At 53.3% G+C, this 22824-nt stretch overlaps 9 protein-coding genes across 9 annotated transcripts; 8 read left to right on the forward strand and 1 right to left on the reverse strand.

The window, feature by feature from the left end:
- Positions 1-2354: 2354 nt before the first annotated feature.
- J4E87_000818 (uncharacterized protein) lies at positions 2355-2811 on the forward strand (the record flags this gene model as incomplete). The annotated part of the gene is made up of 2 exons (XM_049372470.1): positions 2355-2647; positions 2703-2811. 2 exons carry the CDS (start codon positions 2355-2357, stop codon positions 2809-2811), a joined length of 402 nt encoding a protein of 133 aa, XP_049237128.1.
- A 2316-nt stretch (positions 2812-5127) lies between these two features.
- J4E87_000819 (uncharacterized protein) lies at positions 5128-6406 on the forward strand (the record flags this gene model as incomplete). The annotated part of the gene is made up of 4 exons (XM_049372471.1): positions 5128-5258; positions 5305-5561; positions 5621-5947; positions 6018-6406. 4 exons carry the CDS (start codon positions 5128-5130, stop codon positions 6404-6406), a joined length of 1104 nt encoding a protein of 367 aa, XP_049237129.1.
- A 67-nt stretch (positions 6407-6473) lies between these two features.
- On the reverse strand, positions 6474-7852 carry J4E87_000820 (uncharacterized protein; the record flags this gene model as incomplete). The annotated part of the gene is made up of 3 exons (XM_049372472.1): positions 6474-7590; positions 7649-7757; positions 7825-7852. The coding sequence occupies 3 exons, from the start codon at positions 7850-7852 to the stop codon at positions 6474-6476; spliced, it is 1254 nt and encodes a 417-aa protein (XP_049237130.1).
- Positions 7853-8837: 985 nt separating this feature from the next.
- Positions 8838-9459, forward strand: J4E87_000821 (uncharacterized protein; the record flags this gene model as incomplete). Its single annotated transcript, XM_049372473.1, has 3 exons — positions 8838-8891; positions 8949-9111; positions 9164-9459. The coding sequence occupies 3 exons, from the start codon at positions 8838-8840 to the stop codon at positions 9457-9459; spliced, it is 513 nt and encodes a 170-aa protein (XP_049237131.1).
- A 558-nt stretch (positions 9460-10017) lies between these two features.
- On the forward strand, positions 10018-11442 carry J4E87_000822 (uncharacterized protein; the record flags this gene model as incomplete). Its single annotated transcript, XM_049372474.1, has 3 exons — positions 10018-10346; positions 10394-10976; positions 11029-11442. 3 exons carry the CDS (start codon positions 10018-10020, stop codon positions 11440-11442), a joined length of 1326 nt encoding a protein of 441 aa, XP_049237132.1.
- Positions 11443-14656: 3214 nt separating this feature from the next.
- Positions 14657-15554, forward strand: J4E87_000823 (uncharacterized protein; the record flags this gene model as incomplete). Its single annotated transcript, XM_049372475.1, has 2 exons — positions 14657-14901; positions 14960-15554. 2 exons carry the CDS (start codon positions 14657-14659, stop codon positions 15552-15554), a joined length of 840 nt encoding a protein of 279 aa, XP_049237133.1.
- A 1218-nt stretch (positions 15555-16772) lies between these two features.
- Positions 16773-18396, forward strand: J4E87_000824 (uncharacterized protein; the record flags this gene model as incomplete). The annotated part of the gene is made up of 4 exons (XM_049372476.1): positions 16773-16941; positions 16997-17310; positions 17363-17650; positions 17701-18396. The coding sequence occupies 4 exons, from the start codon at positions 16773-16775 to the stop codon at positions 18394-18396; spliced, it is 1467 nt and encodes a 488-aa protein (XP_049237134.1).
- Positions 18397-18748: 352 nt separating this feature from the next.
- J4E87_000825 (uncharacterized protein) lies at positions 18749-20109 on the forward strand (the record flags this gene model as incomplete). The annotated part of the gene is made up of 2 exons (XM_049372477.1): positions 18749-18755; positions 19151-20109. The coding sequence occupies 2 exons, from the start codon at positions 18749-18751 to the stop codon at positions 20107-20109; spliced, it is 966 nt and encodes a 321-aa protein (XP_049237135.1).
- Positions 20110-20565: 456 nt separating this feature from the next.
- J4E87_000826 (uncharacterized protein) lies at positions 20566-21193 on the forward strand (the record flags this gene model as incomplete). Its single annotated transcript, XM_049372478.1, has 3 exons — positions 20566-20571; positions 20595-21104; positions 21155-21193. The coding sequence occupies 3 exons, from the start codon at positions 20566-20568 to the stop codon at positions 21191-21193; spliced, it is 555 nt and encodes a 184-aa protein (XP_049237136.1).
- Between the last annotated feature and the right edge of the window lie 1631 nt (positions 21194-22824).

Consider the following 22824-nt stretch of genomic DNA (forward strand, 5'->3'; position numbering starts at 1 on the left):
GGAATGGGGTCCAAGCGAGTGTCCGTAATGGTATAGTGCGCGTCTGCCGACATCGTGTGCGGTCGTGTCATAGGATGGGATTAGAGATGCGGGGACCGGCATCAGGATGGGGAATGCGTTGATGAGTAAACATCTGCCACTGCGATACGTCAGCCGGGCCCTGGGGCGACGCTCGAGTGGGGACGCCTACACTATACCGAAAGGCGATAGGGATGGGCATACAACTATGGGGCTGCTCTTACTACTGCATAAGTACTGGATGATTGTGAGAGACACTGTCGCCCTCGTTCACGTTGCGATGAGGAGTCGGCTGGAGGATGCGCGGCGGTGGGCGATTGTGCGCTGGGGCTGCGTGAGCTGATTGAGCATGATGAAGAGGTGGCTTGGCTACGTGAGACGCACAGTAGGAGCAGCATCAAGGTGCGATGTGAGAAGGAGATAATGCTGGAGGCGGAGGTGACGCTGTGTCGGTGATGTCGCGGTGGGCGTACCTCCACAACCCGACGAGGCTTGGCGGCACCGCCGAGGCAGCCAAGTGATACCAGCTATCCTCCGCACCAAACGTCACACGGCTCTGATCCTCACGCAACAAGTCGTGCTCCGACGATGTCGCCTTGTATATCGCATCGCTATTGGCAATTCCACAACGACCTTGATAACGCAGTAGACTTCATCGTATAGATCGGTCAAATCGGCGGTTTTGGAAGAGGCTCTTTCTGGAATGACGCCTGACGTCCAGCAATTCGCCAACGTGTTTAATAAACGAGCTCATGTGAGACTTGGCTTCGGGGTCTCAAGATCTCACGGGAATGGGCTATGCGGTAGCTGTCAGGGGGACTTCGCAGCTCCACGGGAAAGCCGTACCAAAAGACCGCGCGGTGCTGCCATGAGGATCTCAAAGAGTCGCATCTCGCCCCGTCCAAAGCCGAAAGTATACCTACTCGGATCCCTCGCGTTGTGTTTCGCGATCGGAGGAAGAGGAGAACTGTGGTTTTGTGACGTGAAACAGCAACACCCTGCGCGTTGGTAGATTCCCATGGAGTGTTCTGTAACGAGTCCCGACGACATTTGAATAGTCGTCATTCGTTTGCTTCAAGAAAATGACGGCTTGGAGGATGTGGGAGAGTTTCGTGCGATGGAAAGGACCGCGGGAAGAAGCACTCGAAGCACATGTATAAAGGCGAACGCTTCCATTGCCATGGCTTCCGTGCGAACGTGCAGATCTATCGGTGTGATGGTATTCGGCGCATTGGTGACCAGGATTGTGGTAACAACGTCGGCCGAGTGAACTCACATCCAGACCGCATTGCTGGACTGACGAGGACACCCAGGATGGAAGATCCGAAGGTAATACTCCATAGCGCAGCAGCTCTTTCCTATCTGGAAGTTGATAACGTTGCCAGGCCACTGACGTAAACCTGCTGCGTGGTGGTCACAAACATCTTCGCGTTCGGCTTCGTCGCATGAATCCACCACAGAATGGGCGGTTGCGCCGATATTTCGGGTGGTCCTAGGAGATGCGCATGAATTCCCCGTATTGACATGCTAAGTTTAGCATTATCGGGTCAGCGCGGACATTGCATGCTATTCAACGACCGGGAGCTGTGTACTACGGGTAAAGAACCCGTACTACGGATGAAAAGCCGGCGGGTACTCACGTGAGCCTTCGCATAACACGTCGAAACCTTCTAGAAGACGAGGTCGACGGCGTGTTAGTCCTGAAATTGATCACTCCGCAAGGAAACTCTCACTGCACATCTGTTGAGTACACCTCGACACTAGACTCTGGGTTTGATAGCAAGACCCTGCGCGGGTGCAGCGAAGATTCGACGCTGGCTCCCTTCGGACCGCTGCTCCACGATACGAGATAATGTGGCTCGCCCGATGTATTTACGAGATGATCATCGAAATCGCGGTGGGTGATGGACGTTTGCGGTGTGGCATGACTGCAAGGCTTCGAGAAACGAGGCGGTAAACAAATCTACTCGCGCCGATTAGCTTGAAGGCTCCTTCCCCACAAGTCTGCAAGGAAGGACTACACGAAAGCGAAGTATAGCGCCGCTACTATTAAATTGTCTTCAGTCTGACGTCCGTTCAGCGGTGCACTTCCTTGTCGGCAATCTCCAATGTAACCCCGTATAGATATTTCGAAAGCACAAGCATCAGCCGCATTGACGCCTGCCCGAAATAGACGAAAGCTTGTCACTGCACTAGTCAACGGCGGACGTAGACTGACCTGCGTATATAAACGTTGAAGGGCTTCCGTCAAGTACTCACTACACAGCATCCATCCATCTCTTCACAACAAGGTTCACTCACTTCACCCACTTTCGCTACCAATCCACGAATCAATCATGAAGTTCGCCACCATCGCTGCCATCTTCGCCGGCATTGCCGCCGCCGCACCCACCGCCGTCCAGGAGGACCAATTCGAGACCGTTACCGTCAACAACGCCTCGTATGGCGGTCGCGACGCGACGTATTTCTCGTTCTACGTTCACTCTCAACACGTTGACAACGTCCACTGCGCTGCCAACCCTACCTTCGAGGTCGAAAAAGTCTACAGCTGTGACGACTCTTCATACACATTCCGCGTCTTGCAGGTGGAGGGCGGCATCTATCTGAGATTGGCCCACGTTCTTAACGGGTGAGTTATTCGAGCGATTATCGGGTGGGGAGAACGCGTGCTGACATAACTTTAGACCTTCCATGGTGGGCGACTTCATGGTCAGGATGAACGGACCTATCCCTATTGCCCTCAGCCAGGTCGGCACTGCCACTGCCGACTTGGACAAGGAGGGAACCGTTTAGAAGAGCGGTGGACTAGATAGTGAGGGATCTTGCAGTCGGTTGGACCCGTAGCTATAATCATAATGTTTTTCTGGATCATTCAAACACTGCAGATCATGATCCATGTGATGTTCTCCTTCTGAGCTGCGCAGAACATTGCCATCTCGATGCGAATGCGCGAGCTCCCCTACCGAAGTATCGATCACCCAAGTCAGCGAAGCATGCCATCACATGTCTATGTCTCCGACTTCTCGATTCGACTGGTGGAGTGCATGACGTATCAGTCTCGCGCAATGCGGCGAAGACGTGCGACAACAGCTGGTTGGCATTACCTGCGATGCCCTTCATATCATGGCCCGACGCGTTTCGAGAGCATCATAGCCGAGGTAACGCTCCATATGGATATGGCCTGCTTATGTGTCGGGCTAAACTTCCTATAGGACGGCGCTAATCAAACATGTGTTCACGACGATATTTTGACAGACTTGCTGGCTGGACGGCCTAGATCGGACTAGCAGCTCTCTGCGGATGGGTGTGATACTGGAAGCGCACGAGCGCAACGAAGCGGTTGGACTAAGGGTATTGTATCTCGGGCGGGAGATGCTCTCTGATCGCGTCGTCAATTCGTCGTCGCAAGAGTGCGCGCACAGTTTGCCGTGTTGACAAGGGCAGTCGCGCTTGTGCGTGCTCGTGTGTGCGCGGATGTTGAGACAGGTATTCGCGACGCGTGAGAATCTTGTAGCATCTCGATGAACTGGCTGCGTGTATTCGTCTGCGGTGCGGCGGGTGGTGGGCACAGTTACGGTGCTGTTGAGGACGTGGAGGCTTGCGGCGATGCTGCCGCCCGGAGATACGCTTGCAGCCTGCCCGGAATTAAGCGACAACGCGCCTCGGCCCGCCCATCTGCGCGCCACCCTCACGACGCCCTCAACATCCACCCGCAACGCGCTGCCCAAACGTTCGCCTCTGTTCAGCATGCTGGCGTCTACGAGTCGACCTTTCGTCAAAGTATCCCTCCCGGTCAAGACTAGAGTCATATCTCCATCATCCTGTCCGTCGATGCGCTCTTGCGATACCATTCGGCTTCCTCGTGCTCGCCGTGGTCTCGAACGTTTATCCCTCATGAGCTTGACGCAACAACTGGCGGTGTCGAGCTGTTGGCCGGTCTCATAGCAATCGGGATACTCTAGCAGGTTCTGTTCTATTCGTACACGTTTTCATCGAGGCGATGAGCAACTTCCGACCTCTGCCTGGGACCCTGCAGGCATCATGTAGTCTGGGCTGCATACCGGTGATCCAACAACAACGTCGCAATGTTTACACCGCTTGGTACATATGGCCAAAACATCGGTACGCCCATACGGACCTGTTGTGGGGGACATGGGAGGCTGTGAAGCCAGTGGGACCACTGCATGATCGCGATCCGTCGCTGATGCACGGCTGCTCAGCTAGGCCAGCCATCCTCGGGGCCCCTACATGCTCGGAGGGACTACAACCAAATGAGCTAAACAAAATCTTCATCATCGTTGCACCAGTGTACGTTGGGTTGGAAGACATCAACTGGACTCTTGGTTAAATTGCTGGTAGCGCACGCAGAATCTTGTACCATATTGCGACCGCGCTGCAGCACGCATATCTCAGACTGGAAGCTATGCAGCTGTCACATTTGAGTCAAGAACTGTACATTTAACAGGGAGCAATGTTGTTCAATGCCCCCGCGGGTCGGTCCAGGGAGAGGAAGGCTCGGAGACTCCGATACCTCGGCACTACATGTACTTCCGACAACCGACAGCCGGGAAAGTCAGTACGCCATTCATTTCCCCTCAAATGTCGATCATACATTCGAGCTCTGGGCCTACCCGCAGTCCGGTCCGCTCTATACTAAAGAACGTCACTCCGAGGATTGCTAGGGATTGTTTTACAACACGAGCGAGCCTTGTATATCCGCTAATCTAGATGTGACACGGGCGATCGGGTTCCGTCCTTCACAAAGCTAGCGTGCTGGTACGGAGTACAGATGTACTAACCCTACCTGGAACGGTTCTGGCTGCTCCGCACTCGCACAACCTTTTTGGGCATTAGTTCTAGATTTCCTCTCACTACAAGATTGGGTTTCGACATAGAGTGGAGAAGATAGAGTCGGAGTGCGCGAACAATGCAAGGTGGAAGACAGCATGTAGCAAAGAGAAGGTTGCAGACCAAGTCCAAAGACAGAAGGTCACACATCGAATTTTCAAGACGCTAGGTTAAAGGCACGAAACGAAGAAGCATAAGAAAGAGCAGATTCCTCGAAAGAAGGACGGCCATCAAAGCATCTTCGCATCGAATACAACCAACATGCAGCTTCTCAAGTTCTTTCTCCCGCTAGCCTTGAGCGCACCTTTCTCGGCGGCGCAACCACTCGATGAGAGAGCGATCTCTTCGAGCTGGGCTGGGGTCAACTCGTACTTCCTTCATGCCTACCAGAAGTACGCGCACCTCAGGACTTCTCGTGCATATACTCACCATTAACAGGGCTGATCGTCTAGCTGTACTCGACGCGGTCAAAGATGCGAAACTCAAGACGCTGCGTATCTTCATCTCTCCCACGCCTCAAAACAACAAAGACACTGGCTCAGTCAACATGCCCGATATCGAGCCACAGCAGGTCGGCACATACGACGACACCCAGCTGAAGGCCATTGATCAGCTGATGGTCGAGGCGCATGACCGAGGTATCAAGCTCATCATCGCTATGCATGATCGCTATCAACTGGGTTGCTGGGGTAATGGTATGTTTCCTTAAAGCCGAACTGGAATTACTGGTGATATTAACTGACGCGTGTCACAGATACATACGTATCGAAGTACAAACTTCCCGCAATCGACTGCGCGAGGACGCCCGCCGCTCAGAACGACGTGACGTTCTTCTACCAGGACGCATCGCCCATCTTCGACTTCGACAACCGTCTCACACATATTCTTCAACACAAGAATGCGTTGCTCTCAGGTTCACCGCAGTGGAAGGATCTGTCAGACTACATCTTCTCGTTCAACATCCAGAACGAGGGACAGGGACATCTGCGCAACAACATCGCGCCTGCACCGGGATGGTGGTGCAATCGAAGCAAAAAGATGCGAAGCATCATGGGCAGCAGCGCCATTCTCATCTCGACAGGTACGTGGTCCACAACCCACTTTGCACTCCTTCAAACGCAGAGACACCGATGCTGATCATCCATGTTTAGGAGGAGGAAACGAATTCCCCAATTCCGACATCCCCGAGAACTGGAACTGCGCCACCCTCGACCTCATCGACATCCACTCCTACAGCGGCGTATCCGAATGGCGCAACAAAGCGCCCATTGCACTGCAGCACGCCCAAGCCGCCAAGAAGCTCGTGCTGTTCGAGGAGTTCGGTGCGTCTGGTTCAAACAAGGCGAGTGTTGTGGGTCAGCATATCGACATTTTCAATGGGCTCAAGGTGCCGTGGATGATTTGGCAGATCAACAAGCCGGGTAAAGGTGCGGCGGACTTTGAGTTCTGGACGAATGAGGAGACGTTTGGGGTTGTGAAGCAGGGGAGTGCTAAGGCTTTGGGTATTGCGGCGGCTCAGACGTTTCCCAACCTTGTATAAGTGCATGTATAGTGGGAGAGAGGCGGGTAGAAAGAGATTGCAGATAGCTTACACCGCTGCATGACAGCTAAGACTTCCGATAAATATCGCCCGTACGCTTGATCTCGTCGTCCACATCCTTGCCTCTGCCTGCAGCTTCTAGCTTCCTTACTAACGGTAATACTTCCTTGCCGAAGCGCTCGATGTCCTCCTCGTAGTGCAAGTGAGCAGTCAGCACCAAGTCCACGCCCAGACTTTTCAACAGCAAAATTCGATCGGCAATCTGCTCTTTGGTACCAATCAACTTGGTCTTGAAGCCGTCGTTGTACTGCACCAAGTCTTCCAGCTTGCTGTCCGCCCACATGCCCTTCTTATTCCCTGTGCTAGCACCGGCCTGCTGTACTGCTTCTCGAAACGCCTCAACGGCCTCCGTGTCGGCTTTCCCTTGGATCTCTTTCAGCACGCGGATAGCTTCCTCTTCCGTTTCACGGATAATGACGAAGCCGTTCACCGCAAACTTCACTTGGCCTTCACGCCCAGCTTTTCGCGCACGCTCTTTCACATCCTCAATCTGCTCGCGGAAGCCATCCAGATCGTTGCCGTTCATGAAGTACCAATCGCTGACTTCAGCGCCGTTGTTCCGAGCGTCGTCGCTGTTGCCGCCTTGGAAGATCTCCGGGTGCGGCTTCTGGAGTGGTTTGGGTGATAACTTGTAGTTCCGGAATTGATAGAAGTCGCCGCCAAAAGTGAATCCCTCGTCACCAGCGGTCCAAATGCCCTTGAGTGCGCGGATGAACTCGTTGGAGCGTCGATAGCGTTCGGCATGCTCGAGCCACCATTGCCCGATGCTCTGGAATTCACTCTTGTTCCAGCCCGAGACGATGTTTACCGCAATGCGCCCGTTGGTGTAGTTGTCGATACTTGCGATCTGCTTTGCTGCGACGGTGGGGTTCCATGGCCCGGGAAGTATCGCAGCGATGAGCTTGATGCGCTCGGTGTTGTGCAACAGCGCCTGAGACAATGATACACTTTCGTGCTGGTTATCGGCTCCATACGACGCGGTGAAACGGATTTGGGTGAGCGCATACTCGAAGCCGTATGATTCGGCCGTCCGGGCGTATCGTACGTTGGACGCTAGGTCCCAACTCGTTCGTTGCGCTATTTTTGAGACAACAAGACCGCCTGAGACGTTCGGGACCCAGTAACTACAGTGTCGCAAGGTTAGGAGATGCGGTAAATGTCTGTCTTGGGGAGATTGCTCACGCGAACAATAGACGATCAGGATCTTGGTTCAGGTCCAGTTGCTTTGCTGGCGTATAATCTTGCGCTGTCTTGTTCAGGTGTCCATTGGCGCCATTCGTCGTTCCGTTCTCTGCTGCTGCTGAACAACTTATCAGCCCCACACGTTCTTGATAGCCGTAGTCTCCGCATAATCTCACCTGTCTTTTGTCTCTTGCGCGGCGTCATGCTTGTTTGGAGGTATACAACAGAACGTAAGTTAGAAGACACGGAGGTATGTGAGTTGAGTACCCGTACTATGCTGCCCCGCAACATGGACTTGGGTTCGATTGCAGATCAGATATACGCATTATAAGCGTGGATTGCGTGATATGCAATCATCCCGAGAGCGGGATTTGTGGGATTGCCGTAGATTAAACCCGGTACGTAGACTTGTTGGTGTTCAGCTCTATTGCAGCCGACTTGCCGCCGATCTTGCCTAAGCCAGCTGGTCAACTTCTATATCGCAGCTCAACATCTCGGCTTCGCATATGACAAGATGTAGTGCATAATCTTACGACAACTTTACGAGTCCGGCATCCTCAATTGGCTGCTTACAAGCTTCGGTCCATTGGTCGATGTGGCAATCCAACCCTCCGAAGACGTGATGTGCCGTAACTTGCAGCAAGATACTCAAGCACCGCATACCCCACACCAAGATCGCCCAGGGTAGCGAGCATCGACTACAACACTATGATATTTTCCCGACACGACCATGTGAACGCTACTGAGCAGTGAAAGTAACGCCGAAGCACGTAATTCGCTATCGCATGATCGCAATGGCAACGTACCGACACCGCCGTCGTCCCGCGTCGCGATGGTCTTTCTCAGCATGGGAGTTCATGACGATTCAGTACAAAAGCCTGTGGATCAAAGCCAGTCGCTTGCGTGAATGATTCCTTGCGCGCAGACAATCATGTCCAAATTCTCAACGACTGACTTGAACAGTAAAAGCAGCGCTGGCACGACCGATGTCGAGAAGCAACTCACTCATGAGTCCCCAGCCGTGCCAATCGCAGCTCCAAAGACTTTGGGTGCTGGAGTTAGTCATGCTTCCAGTGCATTTTACACCGTTGCTAACGTATCAAGACGGCGCTTCCAATCGGAGTCTTCGCGACGACTCTGACCACGCTGTCGCTCAGTCTCATGGAATGGCGAGGAGTGACCACAAACAATGTCTTCGTCGCCAATTTCTTCTTTGCGGCGGCATTCGGCAAGTTACCGGAACGTACGATATATGTATGCTTTGGCTGACTGAGTACTAGGGCTGGTAGTTACTGCACAGTGGGAGCTCTCCGTCGGTAACGGTTTCGCTTATACGGTCTTCAGCGCTTTTGGTCTGTTCTACGCCGGCTTTGGTGCTATCTTGACTCCTGCCTTCGGGGTTGAGGCAGCATATGGAGGCGATGTGAAGCAATACAACAACGCTCTCGGATTCTTCATGATCAGTGAGTTGCTCAAGACCGACAAGTGGTGAAATCGCAACTAATCGTGTGACAGTGTGGACTGTCTTCGCCTTGGTCTTTCTGGTAGCGTCCTTGCCGACCAACCTGGTCTACATCATCATCTTCTTTTGTGTCGAGCTAGGATTCTTACTAGTCTCGGCTTCTTATTTCGCCACGGCAGATGGACACCCGACCTCGTCCGTCGCTCTCAAGAAAGGCGGTGGTGCTTTCTGTTTCTTGGCTGGATTGACCGGGTGGTATCTGACGTTCGCGTTGCTGCTCAAAGACTCCATCGTTGAGCTACCACTCGGCGACACTTCCCGGTTCTTCGCGAAGAGAAAGGCGGAATAATCTACAGGCAACACAAGGCTCGCATGCTGGTCACTGAAGGTGTCTCGGAGGTGCGCAGTCTGCTGGACATTGTGATGGGCCGTGAAAGTGCGGAGTTGGGGATGATGCGATTGAGGGGTTAGATGGCGAACGCGGTTCGCGTTTGGACGTGCGCACTGGTTGCAGACTAGTCTCGTTCTGGGTTAGCTCAAATGCGATGATGCAGGTGCGGTCCGCCGACGCGTCTCACTCTCCAACTTTCACGTTCACATGCTGTACCGACACTGCTTTGCGAAATCTACGCCCCCACGGTATCGGACTATTCCTAGCTACACCTACCTATAGGCAGACAACTCAACATTCACCATGTCGGCGGTATATCCCTGTCTCTCCGGTCGTTCTCATCGCCATCGTAAACCTACTCAGGTGTTCATGCGCACCAATGCGAATGGCTCAAGAATGAACAAATAGCACGCAATACTCCGCGTGATTCTCATCATCCTGAGAGATGTTCCGCGGGGTCTAGATATAAGATCATGATCGAGATGTCGAGATGTCATCATTCTATCCATCCACACGATGGCTATCACCAATGGAACCAACAGCCAGTCCGGAAACGCGCAGCAAGTTGACTTCAGAGACCCCGCTGTCTACGCAGAGTATGAGACGAAGTGGTCTTCTATCCCGGAAGACGAAGCAGGCTGGCTCCAGCGTGCTCAAGAGGTAGCCGATGTTCTCGCGGTTGATGCCGTCGTGCGAGATCAAGAGAACAAGTCTCCACGTGCAGAAGTTGCACTACTAAAGCACTCTGGACTACTGAAGCTCCTTGGTCCGAAGCAGTATGGTGGCGGTGGTCAGCCTTGGAGTGTAGGCTATAAGGCGGTTCGAAAGGTCGCCGAAGCAGACGGGTGCGATCCTTTTTTCCCCGTACGCGAATGCAGACTGACTATTTCAGGTCAATCGGCATGCTACTCGGCTACCACCTCCTCTGGTCGACCACAGCGAACATCGTTGGCTCACCCGAACAAGCCGATCGCTTCCAGAAGCTCATAATCTCGAACAACTACTTCATCGGCGGCGCCGTCAATCCCCGCGACAGCGACCTATCCATCAAGTCCGACGGCGACGGCCTCGTCTTCAACGGCTTCAAGTTCTTTAACACAGGCGGTGTTGTCTCCGATCTCACCGTCCTCGAAGGCGTATACGAAGGCACTGGGAACCACATCTTCGCTTTCGCAAAGACGGATCAACCCGGTATTCAATTTGGACATGATTGGAATAACATTGGTCTGCGCTTAACGGAGTCGGGCAGTGTGAAGATCTCCGATGTGCGCGTACCTTGGACGGATGCGCTGGGATGGAACGTCGAGAGGAAAGAACCAGATCCTCGCGCGCTGCAGATACCGTTCGCGACGCTACTTCTGCCAACCATTCAGCTCGTCTTCAGCAACTTCTACCTCGGTATTGCGCTCGGCGCACAACAATATGCAGCGAGGTATACAGTGAAGGGAACTCGGGCATGGCCATTCGGTGGCGATGTAAGCACACCCGCATCCTCCCAAGCAGTACATACCGCTAATGCACGATCAGAACAAGGAGAAAGCCACAGACGAATTCTACATCCTCGAACGCTACGGGAACTTCCACGCACACCTCCGCGCCGCATCCGCCCTGGCAGACCGCGCAGGTCAAGAAGTCGATGCCATTTTGAACAAATACGGAGGCGAACTGGACAGTCGCGCAAAGCTGACTGCACGACAGCGAGGGGAGCTGGCCGAATGGGTTGCGAGCGTCAAGGTCGTTACAACGGATACAAGCCTGCGGGTTACTTCTGGGGTGTTTGAGGTCACAGGCGCGAAAGCGACGAGTGCGAAAGTAGGCTTGGACCGGTTTTGGAGAGATGTCAGGACGCATACGCTACATGATCCAGTGGCGTATAAGAATCGCGAGTTGGGGAGGTTTGAGTTGTTGGCTGAGATTCCTGAGGCTACTTGGTATACCTGATTGCGCTACTCAAATGCACTGCGGCCTGCTCGCTCCAAAATCTCCAGGTCTGATATACTTGTTGTGATTACGACGTCATAGATCGTGGGTGCTGAATACATCTCAGTAATACGTTTTCCCTTCCTCCGGCTCTGTGACTGGCTTCGAAGAGAGCGAACAATGTTGGAAACCCGTGACCACTTTATGCTCTGTGACGCCCCATTGAAGTTTGGCTAGGTGCGCATTGAGATCGCCAGGTGGTGGGTGACAGGCAGCGCTTATCGCAAGACTGCAAGACGCCACAACAGGCACTCGTACTTGTCTCTTCCTAAGTCCCATAGCACCAATGACAGCGACCAACCCAAAGAGAATGGAGATCAAGACCACAAGGCTTAGGGCGGAGAAGCCGATTGCTGATGTTGATGTCGCACTGGTATTACGGGAATACCCGTCATCCCCCAAGCCACCGAGGGTTAACGTGAAGGTGCGAACGAGGAAAAAGGCCTGTGACATTAACCAGTGTAGCGTAGCACTGATAGCCAGAAGGGGAAGACTCCATCTGTACGGCATCTGTAAGAAGTATGTACTTCTTTGATGGCCATACGGCTTTGTAACTCTGAGGCCTTTCCTAGATGCCCCCAGATTGTTCCACTCTTGCTCTGCAGCCATAGACGTACAGACGATGTTGATCCAGAAGTAACAGAAGGACAACAGGACCTGTGGGACGTTGGAAAGCCACGCACTCCATAGAGTGGCTGTCTCTTGGCTTACTGCAGGGTTCATGTAGGAGGTTGAAGAAGTCCCCCATCTTGAGCGTGAGACCAAAGCGCCTGCGAGAGCACCACCACACAGAAGCAAAGACAGAACGGATCTGTATGGTCAGCCACGTGTTTGGTGATGAGGAAAATAGGCTTACAAGAATGCGTAGACTTTCGAGGCTACGTCGTGGTATGGGGAGAAGTACGATCGTGAATACGGAAGCCAGGATCCCTCCAGTCGTAAATGAAGTTGTTCGATCTCTTTGTTGCCACGATCGTATCCAATCTTCGGGAGATCCTTCCTCGCAATCATTCCCTCTCGACTAAGCAGACACTTGTCGATCGTATAGCGATCTCTTTGCTCTAAGAACGAGCTTGCAGCGTCTCCCAAGGTGACCAGGTAAGACGATCGATCTATCACAAGTACCGAGAACATGACAGCAAACTTGATGAAGTTGAAGCATGCGACCAAGATGAGAAAGCGCTTGCTGACTTGCACTTTACTTGGGACTGCAAAGTCCTTTTTCGAGGCAGCTTTCGCTATATGTAACCAGACGCCGCTCCTACGCTTGCCGAATGATCCAAGGTTGGAATAATCCAGCCATCTAGACGATTCCGTAACGAGATTCTTCACTGTGGCACGCCCTCCAACCGTATCGGATTCCACGTAGGAGGCATTGACTTGCGCGAAGGTGGAGTTTGGTAGCTCGGAGGCGGCGCTGTTTTGCCTGAAGGCGGTGTCCATTTGCGCGAAGGTATCGTTGAACGGGAGGAACGCGAGATCCATAGCTATCTTGTCAATCGCCAGAACCACATCTCCGTGGATCGAGTTATGCTCCTTGGAATATGGCTCGTGCCAATGGTCAGCTGACAGGGACCAGTAATCTCCTTGAGTCCAGGTTTGGTTATCAGTACTGTCAGATATCTGCCTCCATGCTTCTGATGCGATGTCTATTGTTTTAATCAGATAATCATCTCTGTTCGTGATGAGTTTGAACACCGAGGCGTTGTAGCTGATAAAAATGAGCTTGCGCAGTCCTGAGGCTCATTCAACACGTACAACATATGCAACGGTGTTGACGATAACGCCAATACCAAGCAGAGGAATCTGCGACTCCAGGGAATAGTTCGCATATTGCGACTACTTAGTCGTCCGACATCAAGCCATTCTTCTCTTGCGTGCGCAGCATCCAGGTCTTGCCGTGTTGGGGAATTCAGGACTTGCATGGTGTAATTTGACGAAGATAGCAAGAGCGTGCTGAGTGCGTTGATAAGAATATGCAAAATTGTATTCCACTTGGAAGCGAACGTCTCGTCTCCTTCAATGATTGTGGAAATACCCTCAACATCATAGCCGGATTTACTGGTTGCTCCGACGATGATAAGCGCGATGTTGCAGGAAAGGACGAAGAAGGACATGCAACAGCCGAATAGCACCCCCATGCGCCACCCATGGAAGCGACTTCGTCTCAGTCGCAGATCCCAAGCTTGTGTTACTTTCCTAATTGGGCGTGGAAGCTGTGGTGGTGTCCAGCGTGGTGATGTCCTCAGGAGAGTATTGTTGGCTGCGGTGATCTTGGTGTCCGGCATGGGTTGCCTGCATGGGTCAGCCTTGCGTGCAAGACTCTGGTAGATAGATTTGCAGCTCACGCGATTGGGTCGCTTGCGCTGACTTCGTCTTGCAAGACCGTCTTATTGTTACTCGAGGTGCTATTGTGTAGCGAAGCCTCTGTAGTGCGCTGTGGCAAGTGAATGAGTGGTATGGCATCGTCGGATTCTCCGTAGTCCGCACGCAAAGGTGGGAGAGAAGGTGCCGGCGAGAGGTGCGCATATTTGTGAGTCTTTGGCATTCTTGGTAGTAACAACACTATCGAGAAGAGAAGAAAAGAGAGGAAAAGATGGAAGTAGTAAGCTTACGAGGGGCGAGAATGCTTATCATGGCACGGCAGCATCTTGACAAGGCTGAGACCGCAATTGCAGTGGCTGTCTCGACAACCGCCCCCGAGTGGTTGCACAACCACGTGCATGTTGTCCTATTGGTAGGTGTGTATGGGTATATGCATGTGAGTCGGGCGAGGCTGAGGCTACGCGCATGTGCATATTATGATGCCTGAGCACACGGTACTCGACGAAGCTATGCGGTCTGTCGCACATGCTCGGCATGGCAGATGTTACCTAGGTATTGGCAATGACATGCCTGGAGTAGTGTGTACTTAGAACGCGCAGCCCAAGTATCCGCAAGGTAGTCGTTGGCGTTGGTATTTATCGGGCGGGGTGGAAGAAGCTGGAAGTTGCGAGTTGATCGTGACGCGGGCACGTGAAACGAAGTTCCGCGGCAGGAGTGACCTCATAATGTCAGCACAGCCCTAGTGCATCTCACGCACCTTCATCCTTCCAAGGTTCCACCTACACCAACGCGCACCTCAACCTCCGCTTTCGCATCGCACGCAGTCAACCTCTGCGACAACTCCATCACGATGGGCGCACCCAAATACCAGAACGTGCCTCAGCGCGACTCGCTCGACGAGGCGGCGCCCGCGCCGTCATATTCGCAGGCGCCACCCAGCTACCAGGCGGCCAACGACCCCCAAGAAGCCCTCCTCAGCGGCGTTCCCCGTGGCGAAAACGACAACCTGCCCGATGACTTCAAGTTTGGCGGTGTTGTGGCAGAGGCGACACTGGACATCCGGATGGCTTTCATCCGCAAGGTCTACGCCATCTTGTAAGTACCTTGCCTTCATGCCTCAAAGGCGAACGTCGCGCATACTGACTCTCTACAGGACCGTCCAGCTGCTCGCAACCGCCGCCGTCAGCGCCCTCTCGATGATGTCGGAATCTTACAAGAACTTCATCCAACAAACCCCTGCGCTCATGTGGGTGTCGCTCATCGGCTCCTTCGTCTTCCTCGGCCTCACCTTCTGGAAGCGCAAGTCGTACCCGACCAATCTTCTCTTCCTCGCCGGCTTCACCGCCATGGAAGCATACTCCATCTCCGTCATCGTCTCCTTCACCGACTCCAGGATTGTGCTGCAGGCGCTTTTCTTCACACTGGGCATATTCATCGCGCTGAGCCTGTTCGCCTGCCAGAGCAAGTACGACTTCACGCACTGGGCACCATACCTTTTCGGCGCGCTGTGGGTTGTGGTCCTGTTCGGCTTCATGTCCATGTTCTTTCCCCACAGCAGCTCGGTGGAGCTAGGATACGGCGTTGTCTGCGCGCTCATCTTCTCTGGCTACATCCTGGTGGACACGCAGATGATCATGCGCCACTACCACGTCGAGGAGGAGATTGCGGCGTCCATCTCGCTCTACCTCGATATCATCAACCTGTTCCTCGCCATCCTGAGGATCCTCAACTCACAGAACAACAACTAGGCGGGAGTATAAAGCAGGTGTAAATTCACTTGGGAGAAATTGTACGGCGTTATGGGAATCGATATCACTATGCTGGGATCGTGTGGGTTAAGGAGCTGGGTATGGATCCTGATACTCTATGTTACTTAGCCGTAGTTGTATAATATCACTTTTACACTTCTCTTCGCACCGAAAGCAATTACCAGATAATCGGTGTTTGTATGCTGAAGACAGTTCTTCCGTCTCATGATGGAATAGAGGCGACCATTCTATCGCATGCTGCATCCAATAGCTATGCATGCATATCGGTCAGGCCATGGCGGGGTAGCACTATGGGGCTGCAGGGAGCGTGGGCGCGTTGATAGGTCGGGAGGGTGAAACGCCCGGACCCTTGATTTTCGGAGCACCAAGCTTCGTCGGCGGATGTCTTGGCAAACCGACCCTCGCAGGAACTCGACGATAACGGTGCAGGGCCCGTGTTAGGGGCAGATGGGGACGAGACTGAACTCCCATATAGGCTTGCCACCTCCTTTCGCGCGATGCAACACTGCCTGTCTTTGTTCGCGTTACACCCTTAGGCGCATGCTGCAGTCGGGTTAGGCGAGGCCCCATTTTTGAAGTGGGCAGATTCGTAGCGCGCTCCAGACACAGCTCTTGCTACAGCGAATACTGCTAGCTCCCGCGACACCTGTCCAGAAATACAGGGAGAGCAATTGGACACGCCTGTGCCATCCTTCACCCAGACTCGCAGCTGGCAGCCAGGCAAAGGTGCAATTCGCGTGGCCCGCTCAGGAGATTGTTGATCCGCGCTTGCCCCATCCATCTCTAAACCCTGAATATCTTTGCTTGGGACCACCACACCGCTCCCTCGACTCTGCTCTGCCCGGGCGCATCGTGCTCTCCCCCGCCGAAACCTCGCCTACGCATCGACAGCCTACCGCGCCCATTCTTTCGCCCGTTTCGCTGCTCAATGGCTGCTGGTTGCTGAGACACGCACCCGCCTCCGTTCGCTAAGACGTGACTGTTGAGCGACCACCAACGACACCCATCGAGCCCACACGCCGCACTACACGCCGGCAACCGACACCGGAAACCGTCGCCGGGCTGCAAGCACTCTCTGGAACTCATTCCTCTGCCATTGGCTCCTCTATCGGACCGCCTCGAGACAGCGGGTACCGCGACAGCGTCGCTCCATCACACTCTCGCTCCCCACATTGGGGCATATTGCAACCAGCCACCATGGCGACGACACACAACGCCAACGGCGCGCTGGGAAAGACGCACACGGCGGACATGCAAGCGCAAAAGCTACCGACTGCGCCTAAGAGGCGGAAGATGCAGGCAAAGAAGGTCGAGGATGAGGGGCTCATGGCCTCTCTGTGCACCCTCATCTTGGAACACCAGATTGGTACGCTCTCGCAGACTCTCAAGGATACTGAACATGTGAATACTGACTCCCACAGGTATCTCCGTCAACCTCCTCACCCTCCTCGTCCTCACGCACACATTCTTCCCCCGCGCCCGCAGCCGGACCAACAAGTTCTTCCACATGTCGTACTACAACCCCGACACCAACATGTACGGCTGTGGCACCGATGATCTGCCATTTGTCCTACTGTGGACCGTCATCTTCACTGGTGTACGCGTCGCAGTCATGGAATACTTGCTCGACCCGCTGGCAAGGCTGGGTGGTATCAGGACAAAGAAGGGCCTGGACAGGTTCAAGGAGCAGGCCTGGTTGATTGTCTACTACACCGCGTCGTGGTCCTTGGGAATGGTATGTTGCACAACACAGAACATATGGAGTGGCAGTGCTAACAAGGCTACAGTACATCATGTACCACTCCGAGTTCTGGCTAGACTTGCACGGCATATGGGAAGGCTGGCCTTTCCGTGAGGCTGACGGCCTTTTCAAGTGGTACTACCTCGTCCAATGGGGCTTCTGGGTCCAGCAGCTTCTTGTCGTCAATATTGAGGAGAAGCGCAAGGACTACGCGCAGATGTTCACCCACCACATCTTCACCACCGCGCTGATGTGCTTGTCCTACGGCTACTTCCACATGCGCGTCGGAATCGTCATTCTGACCATCATGGACTTTGTCGACATCATCCTGCCGGTAAGCAGCCTTGACTGGCCAAATCCACATACGGGAACTGACAATTGCAGACCGCAAAACTCCTCAAGTACATGGGCTACTCGAATGCCTGCGACTACGCTTTCGGTCTCTTCGTCATCGCCTGGGTCGTCACCCGCCACGTTCTCTACATGATGGTCTGCTGGTCCATCTACGCCTATGCCCCTGTCGACATGGCACCCGGCTGCTACCTCGCCGACTCCACCTCGAAGTACACCTCTTTCGTCCCCGCATCCAATACCTCACAATTTGAAGCATACGGCGGTAACAACCACTGGGGCAATCTACTCAAGGCGTACAACGACCGCAACGGACCCATTTGCTGGAACCCGCAAATCCGATACTACTTCCTCGCGCTCCTCCTCACACTCCAAGTCTTCTGCTGCATCTGGTTCGCCACCATTGCGAAGATCGTCTACAAAGTGCTCATGGGCAACGCAGCGGAGGATCTGCGTTCAGATGACGAGGGCGAGGACGAGGAGGTCGAGCAGGAGCAGACCAAGACCATCTTCAACATGGCCACCACCTGCGGCGAGAGCGGAATGAGCTCCATGACGCCTAAGGAAGAGGAAGTCGGCGTCGATGCCCTCACCTTTGCGCGTCTCAACGGCGCCAGTCAGCGACGACAAGCAAAGAGGGAAAGCTCGCGCGCTAGTGGGATTAGTATTCCCGGCCATGGCGATCGCAAGGAGCTGCTCGGTCGTATTGGTTGTGATAAGCCTTCGTAGGCTTTTGTGGTCATGACCGTTGTGACAACGGTTGTTGATGTTTTCCGTGCGTTACGAAAAGTCTCGCGGGCGTCTGTGGCGTCATAGACTAGATATAGTCCTGGGTTTATTTCTTCCATCATTCTTGGAAACGGGTGTATAGGCTTCGACGGAATATACCACCATTTTGGCTTGGTCGATATGTGGTTCCGTCTTTTGGTTGATGATCATATGTATACCCCCAGAAATCGAAGTTGGAATGTTTTCTTGAACTTTTTGGATGGTAATGAGTGCCATGGGCGTGAAGTAGGGATGATGCTTGATTACGCGGCGTGGGCACCATGTGCACTCATCCCGCTCTACACCTCGGCACATGGCTAGTGTGAGTGCGATGGTGGGGCTGATGTTTACACATCATGAACGTTGGTCCGACTACCTAGGTACCAACCAGAATTCAAACACGACACGTGTTGTGAAGGCTCCCCCTTGCATTAGCAGCTGTGCCGTTGACATTTGACACCTCATATCCTTCAACTGGAACCGTTCACAGTACCAATTGTTCACACCGAATAATCCGTCAACCTCTACATAACCTCCACGAAGTCTACTTTGGAAACAGCGGAATCCCATCATTAAATCAGCTACACACATATCAACACTACCGCTATATCACCGCTACACCACAACCACACCACCATGCCATCCCCCTCCAACCCCACCCTCCCCATCCCACCCTTCTACACCCACATCCCCAACATCAACAACCTGCGCCTAGCCACCCACTCCCTCACCACCACCTCCGGCTCCACACTGCGCCCAGGCGTCCTCTTCCGCAGCGCCGAAGTGGCCAAGTTGGATACCGCTGGCTGGACCGCCGTCCGCGATATCGGCGTCGCCCACGTCTTCGACCTGCGCAGCTTACCCGAAGTAGAAAAAGGCTGGGCCGGCATCGTCGGCGACGATGGGTCCGGCAAGCAAGATTTCAGACCAGGCTGGATCCAAGCCATGGAGGAAGCAGGTGTGAAACGCACGTGGACACCCGTGTTCTCAGATGAAGACTATAGTCCTGAGAAGTTGGCGGAGCGGTATGCGAATTACATGGATGAGGATGTCAAGGGGTTTGTGGAGGCTTATGGTAGTATTTTGGGGGATGGAGGGAGGGCTTATGGGACGATTTTGCGGTATCTGGCGGGTCTGTCTTTACCACCATCCGATGACAGCGGTAACAGCGAGGGAAAAGAAGGACAGAAACACGGTGCGCTTATTCACTGCACAGCCGGCAAAGACCGAACAGGAATCTTCTTCGGCCTCCTCTTCGATTTCCTCGGTGTCCCGCGCGAGCAGATCGCGGAAGAGTACGCACTCACCGAACTAGGCCTCCGCCCTGCGAGAGACGAGATTGTGGAGCGCTTGTTGACGAGTCCGGGGTTTAGGAAGTATATGCTTGCGCAATTAACCGGAAGACCTCTATCGAAGGAGGAGATGGCACAGATTATTCAAGGAAGGGATAGCGAGGGTGCTGATACGTCGGAGTTTCCGCCTGAGATCCTGGAGAAGGGGAGGCAGGCTGCGTTGCGCATGGTGGGGTCGAGGAAGGAGAGTATGTTGGCGAGTTTGGAGATGTTGGATAGTCGGTTTGGGGGTGCGGAACGGTATATGAGGGAGTACTGTGGGCTTGGGGATGGGGAGTTGGAGGCGCTGAGGAGGAATTTGGTGGTTGAGAAGAAGGAGTGACTAGGTGGAGGCAAGGAAGGGAAGGGGGTCGAGAGGAGGAGGAGGGGAAGGCTGTAGCAGTGATCTTGGTACCCTCAACGTCTCTCTCGCTCTCTCTTGGGCTCTGTTATGATAGAACCCGAGATGAGTTAGACTTGTAAACATTCGGGCCCACCTGGGCAGACCTGGGCGGTGGCAGTGCACTAGTGTCCAGATACTAAACCGCTTGCAGACGGGTTAGTGTAGTCAATAATCCATTATAACAAGAACGCCATTGCAAGATACCGCTACTACTACGCTCTATCGACGAAGAAGAGCAAACCACTATGATCCAGACTACTCTCCGGCTTCATTTGCTCAGCATGCCCACTAAAAGGACCCGACCCACTATTGTACCTAAGGGCCCGTGGACCACGTCCTTGAATTAGGACCTATGCGCGACACCCTAGGGCGAGATACGCGTAACTTTCCAACACCATGTTCGTTCGGAAGAAAGAATGAAGCAGTCCCTGCTCGACGGTTTCAGACACTTCCAACGCCTGCAATTGGAACTTCAGCACCACATCATATCGTTCTGCGACAACGCAACGCTCTTCCAGCTTATGCGTGCATCACCTACCACGCGCGAAGAAGCCGCCAAAATGTTCTGGTCTGATCCTGCCGTCGAGTATCGCATACACGGCTCTTGGTTACTTTCTGGCGGATATACGGGGCTTACACATGCCGCTCTCGAGGCTCACAAGTACATGCAATACGTCCTCGTCGAGCTAGGGGACGCGAACAAGACTCTTTACGATGACTGGGTAGATCTCATACCGCATTATATCAAGTTCTTGGATGAGGAGGAAGCGAGACTCTACGCAGAGCACCAGATAGCTGCCTTCTGGCAGGTACTGCGCGAGTGGTGTCCCCATGTCGTGAGCGTCGTGCTTTACACAAATTATATTCTCGAACCCGGCACAGAGCCGCCCAGATTTCTCACGCAGCTGGCAAAAGCATATCCGAATGAGATTCATGTACGCGCGTCGAACTTCCATGTTGACCATAATGGTCACAAGCGTCCCAGGTCAAGGAAGCGTTGGCAGACGATCAAGTCTACCGATAATACAGTAGCTTAAGGGCTGATACAGCCCTTGGATACACCGCGCCTTGTAATTCCACCATTTCAGGAACGATCTGGACCCGCGGGTAAATGGTGGCGTTGGATGCACGACGAGACTGAGCCCTACGACTCCATGTATCACGCGCGAAAACTTCTCCTCATACAGGCAACGGAAGCATACTATCTGCACACCCTCAAAGCCCCTTGTATATGTCCAGTCACGGGATGTGATCTACAATTCGAGGAACCGGGCCAATGGACATTGCACTACGTATCAACCAACGACGAACTACATGATAAAGTTGCATTATCCCCGCCTTCATGCGCGACGCTTCAGAAAGCGTTTGCAGAACATAACGAACGTTTGATTCGCATGCAAGACACACAAAAAGAGAGACTGGTCGAGATGCGCACCGAGTGGGGTGAAGAGGGAAGTGAACAGCGCACACACATCACACAGCAGTTCCTCCAGCAATTACGCGTTGATCCGTTGTGCTCCATTAGACAGGAACCAGAGAAGAGCCATTCTTGGCGTCGGTATCTGGTCATGATGAACTCGAAAGACCTTTGGCACTGGGGATGACGACTTTCAGTCTACGGCCTTTTGTTTCTACTGAACCAATGCGCGAGAATGTAATAGAAGACAAATATATCTTTGGTCTTCTCCTTTGCTTCTATCCCAGGAATAGCTTCAGAGCAAACAGTCGTTACTTTCATAGACTACTGCTATTAGTTCAATGCTGGGAAAGTGAGCAACCATCTCAACTAGAAAGACAGATGCGTCGCACACAGTCCCTTCATTCCATGCTTCGACAGCAAAGTCACTTGTTTGTTTGCGTGCGACCTGAAAATTCAATCTGATATTAGACTTTAGATGATGCACGAAACCACGCAGCTTTCCATGAAGAACTAGACTTTCGCGATGTCTTTGTTGATGAGATCGATATTTCGAAGGTCGAGCCCCACTGTCTGGATATTGAGTCCTCCGATAAGACCATCAGTATCAACGGTATCGTAAACCCGACGGGCAAAGAGACAATTTTTTTCGATGACAGTGATAGGGAAGAAGATGCGTCTCGAATCTGACACCATACAGTGGTCGGAGTGGCTCGCTGTAGAGATCATACATGCGGAGTACGTCACGCTTTGACGCTTTGACGCATACCGCCTATCAGCGCTGCGCCTTGCTTGCAGGGAAAGTGCGGAGGGTCGTCTACGGAAGTCGGTATGAGCGAAGCGGTAGTCATGTCGGAAGGAAAGCACGACATGGCTATTAAAACCCCGCAGTCTTGCAGCCTTCCGCCCCTACCAATTTTCCTTTGACACTTATCCACGTCACTTAGTTGTGGACTTCCTCAAACACAGCATCGGAGACGCCACCCACCATGCGCATTCCCGCTACTGCCATGATGCTCAGCATACTCATGCTACTGATCTTCTGCATCCAAGATATCGCCGCCTTGCCAACCGAAGCGTCCGACAATTTGTGGAAGCATATGGTTGTACGTCGCTTCCGTCCGGATTACAAGGGTCATGTACTGACAGAGTTTCTTCTAGATCCAAGTCTGCAACGTGGCCAACTTCAAAGGAGCCTGCCGTTACTTCGACGTTATGGTGGACGAGTGTCGCGACAT

Source organism: Alternaria ethzedia (assembly GCF_023757985.1).
Source record: "Alternaria ethzedia strain BMP 0044 chromosome Unknown scaffold_2, whole genome shotgun sequence".
NCBI classification, from domain to species: Eukaryota; Fungi; Ascomycota; class Dothideomycetes; order Pleosporales; family Pleosporaceae; genus Alternaria; species Alternaria ethzedia.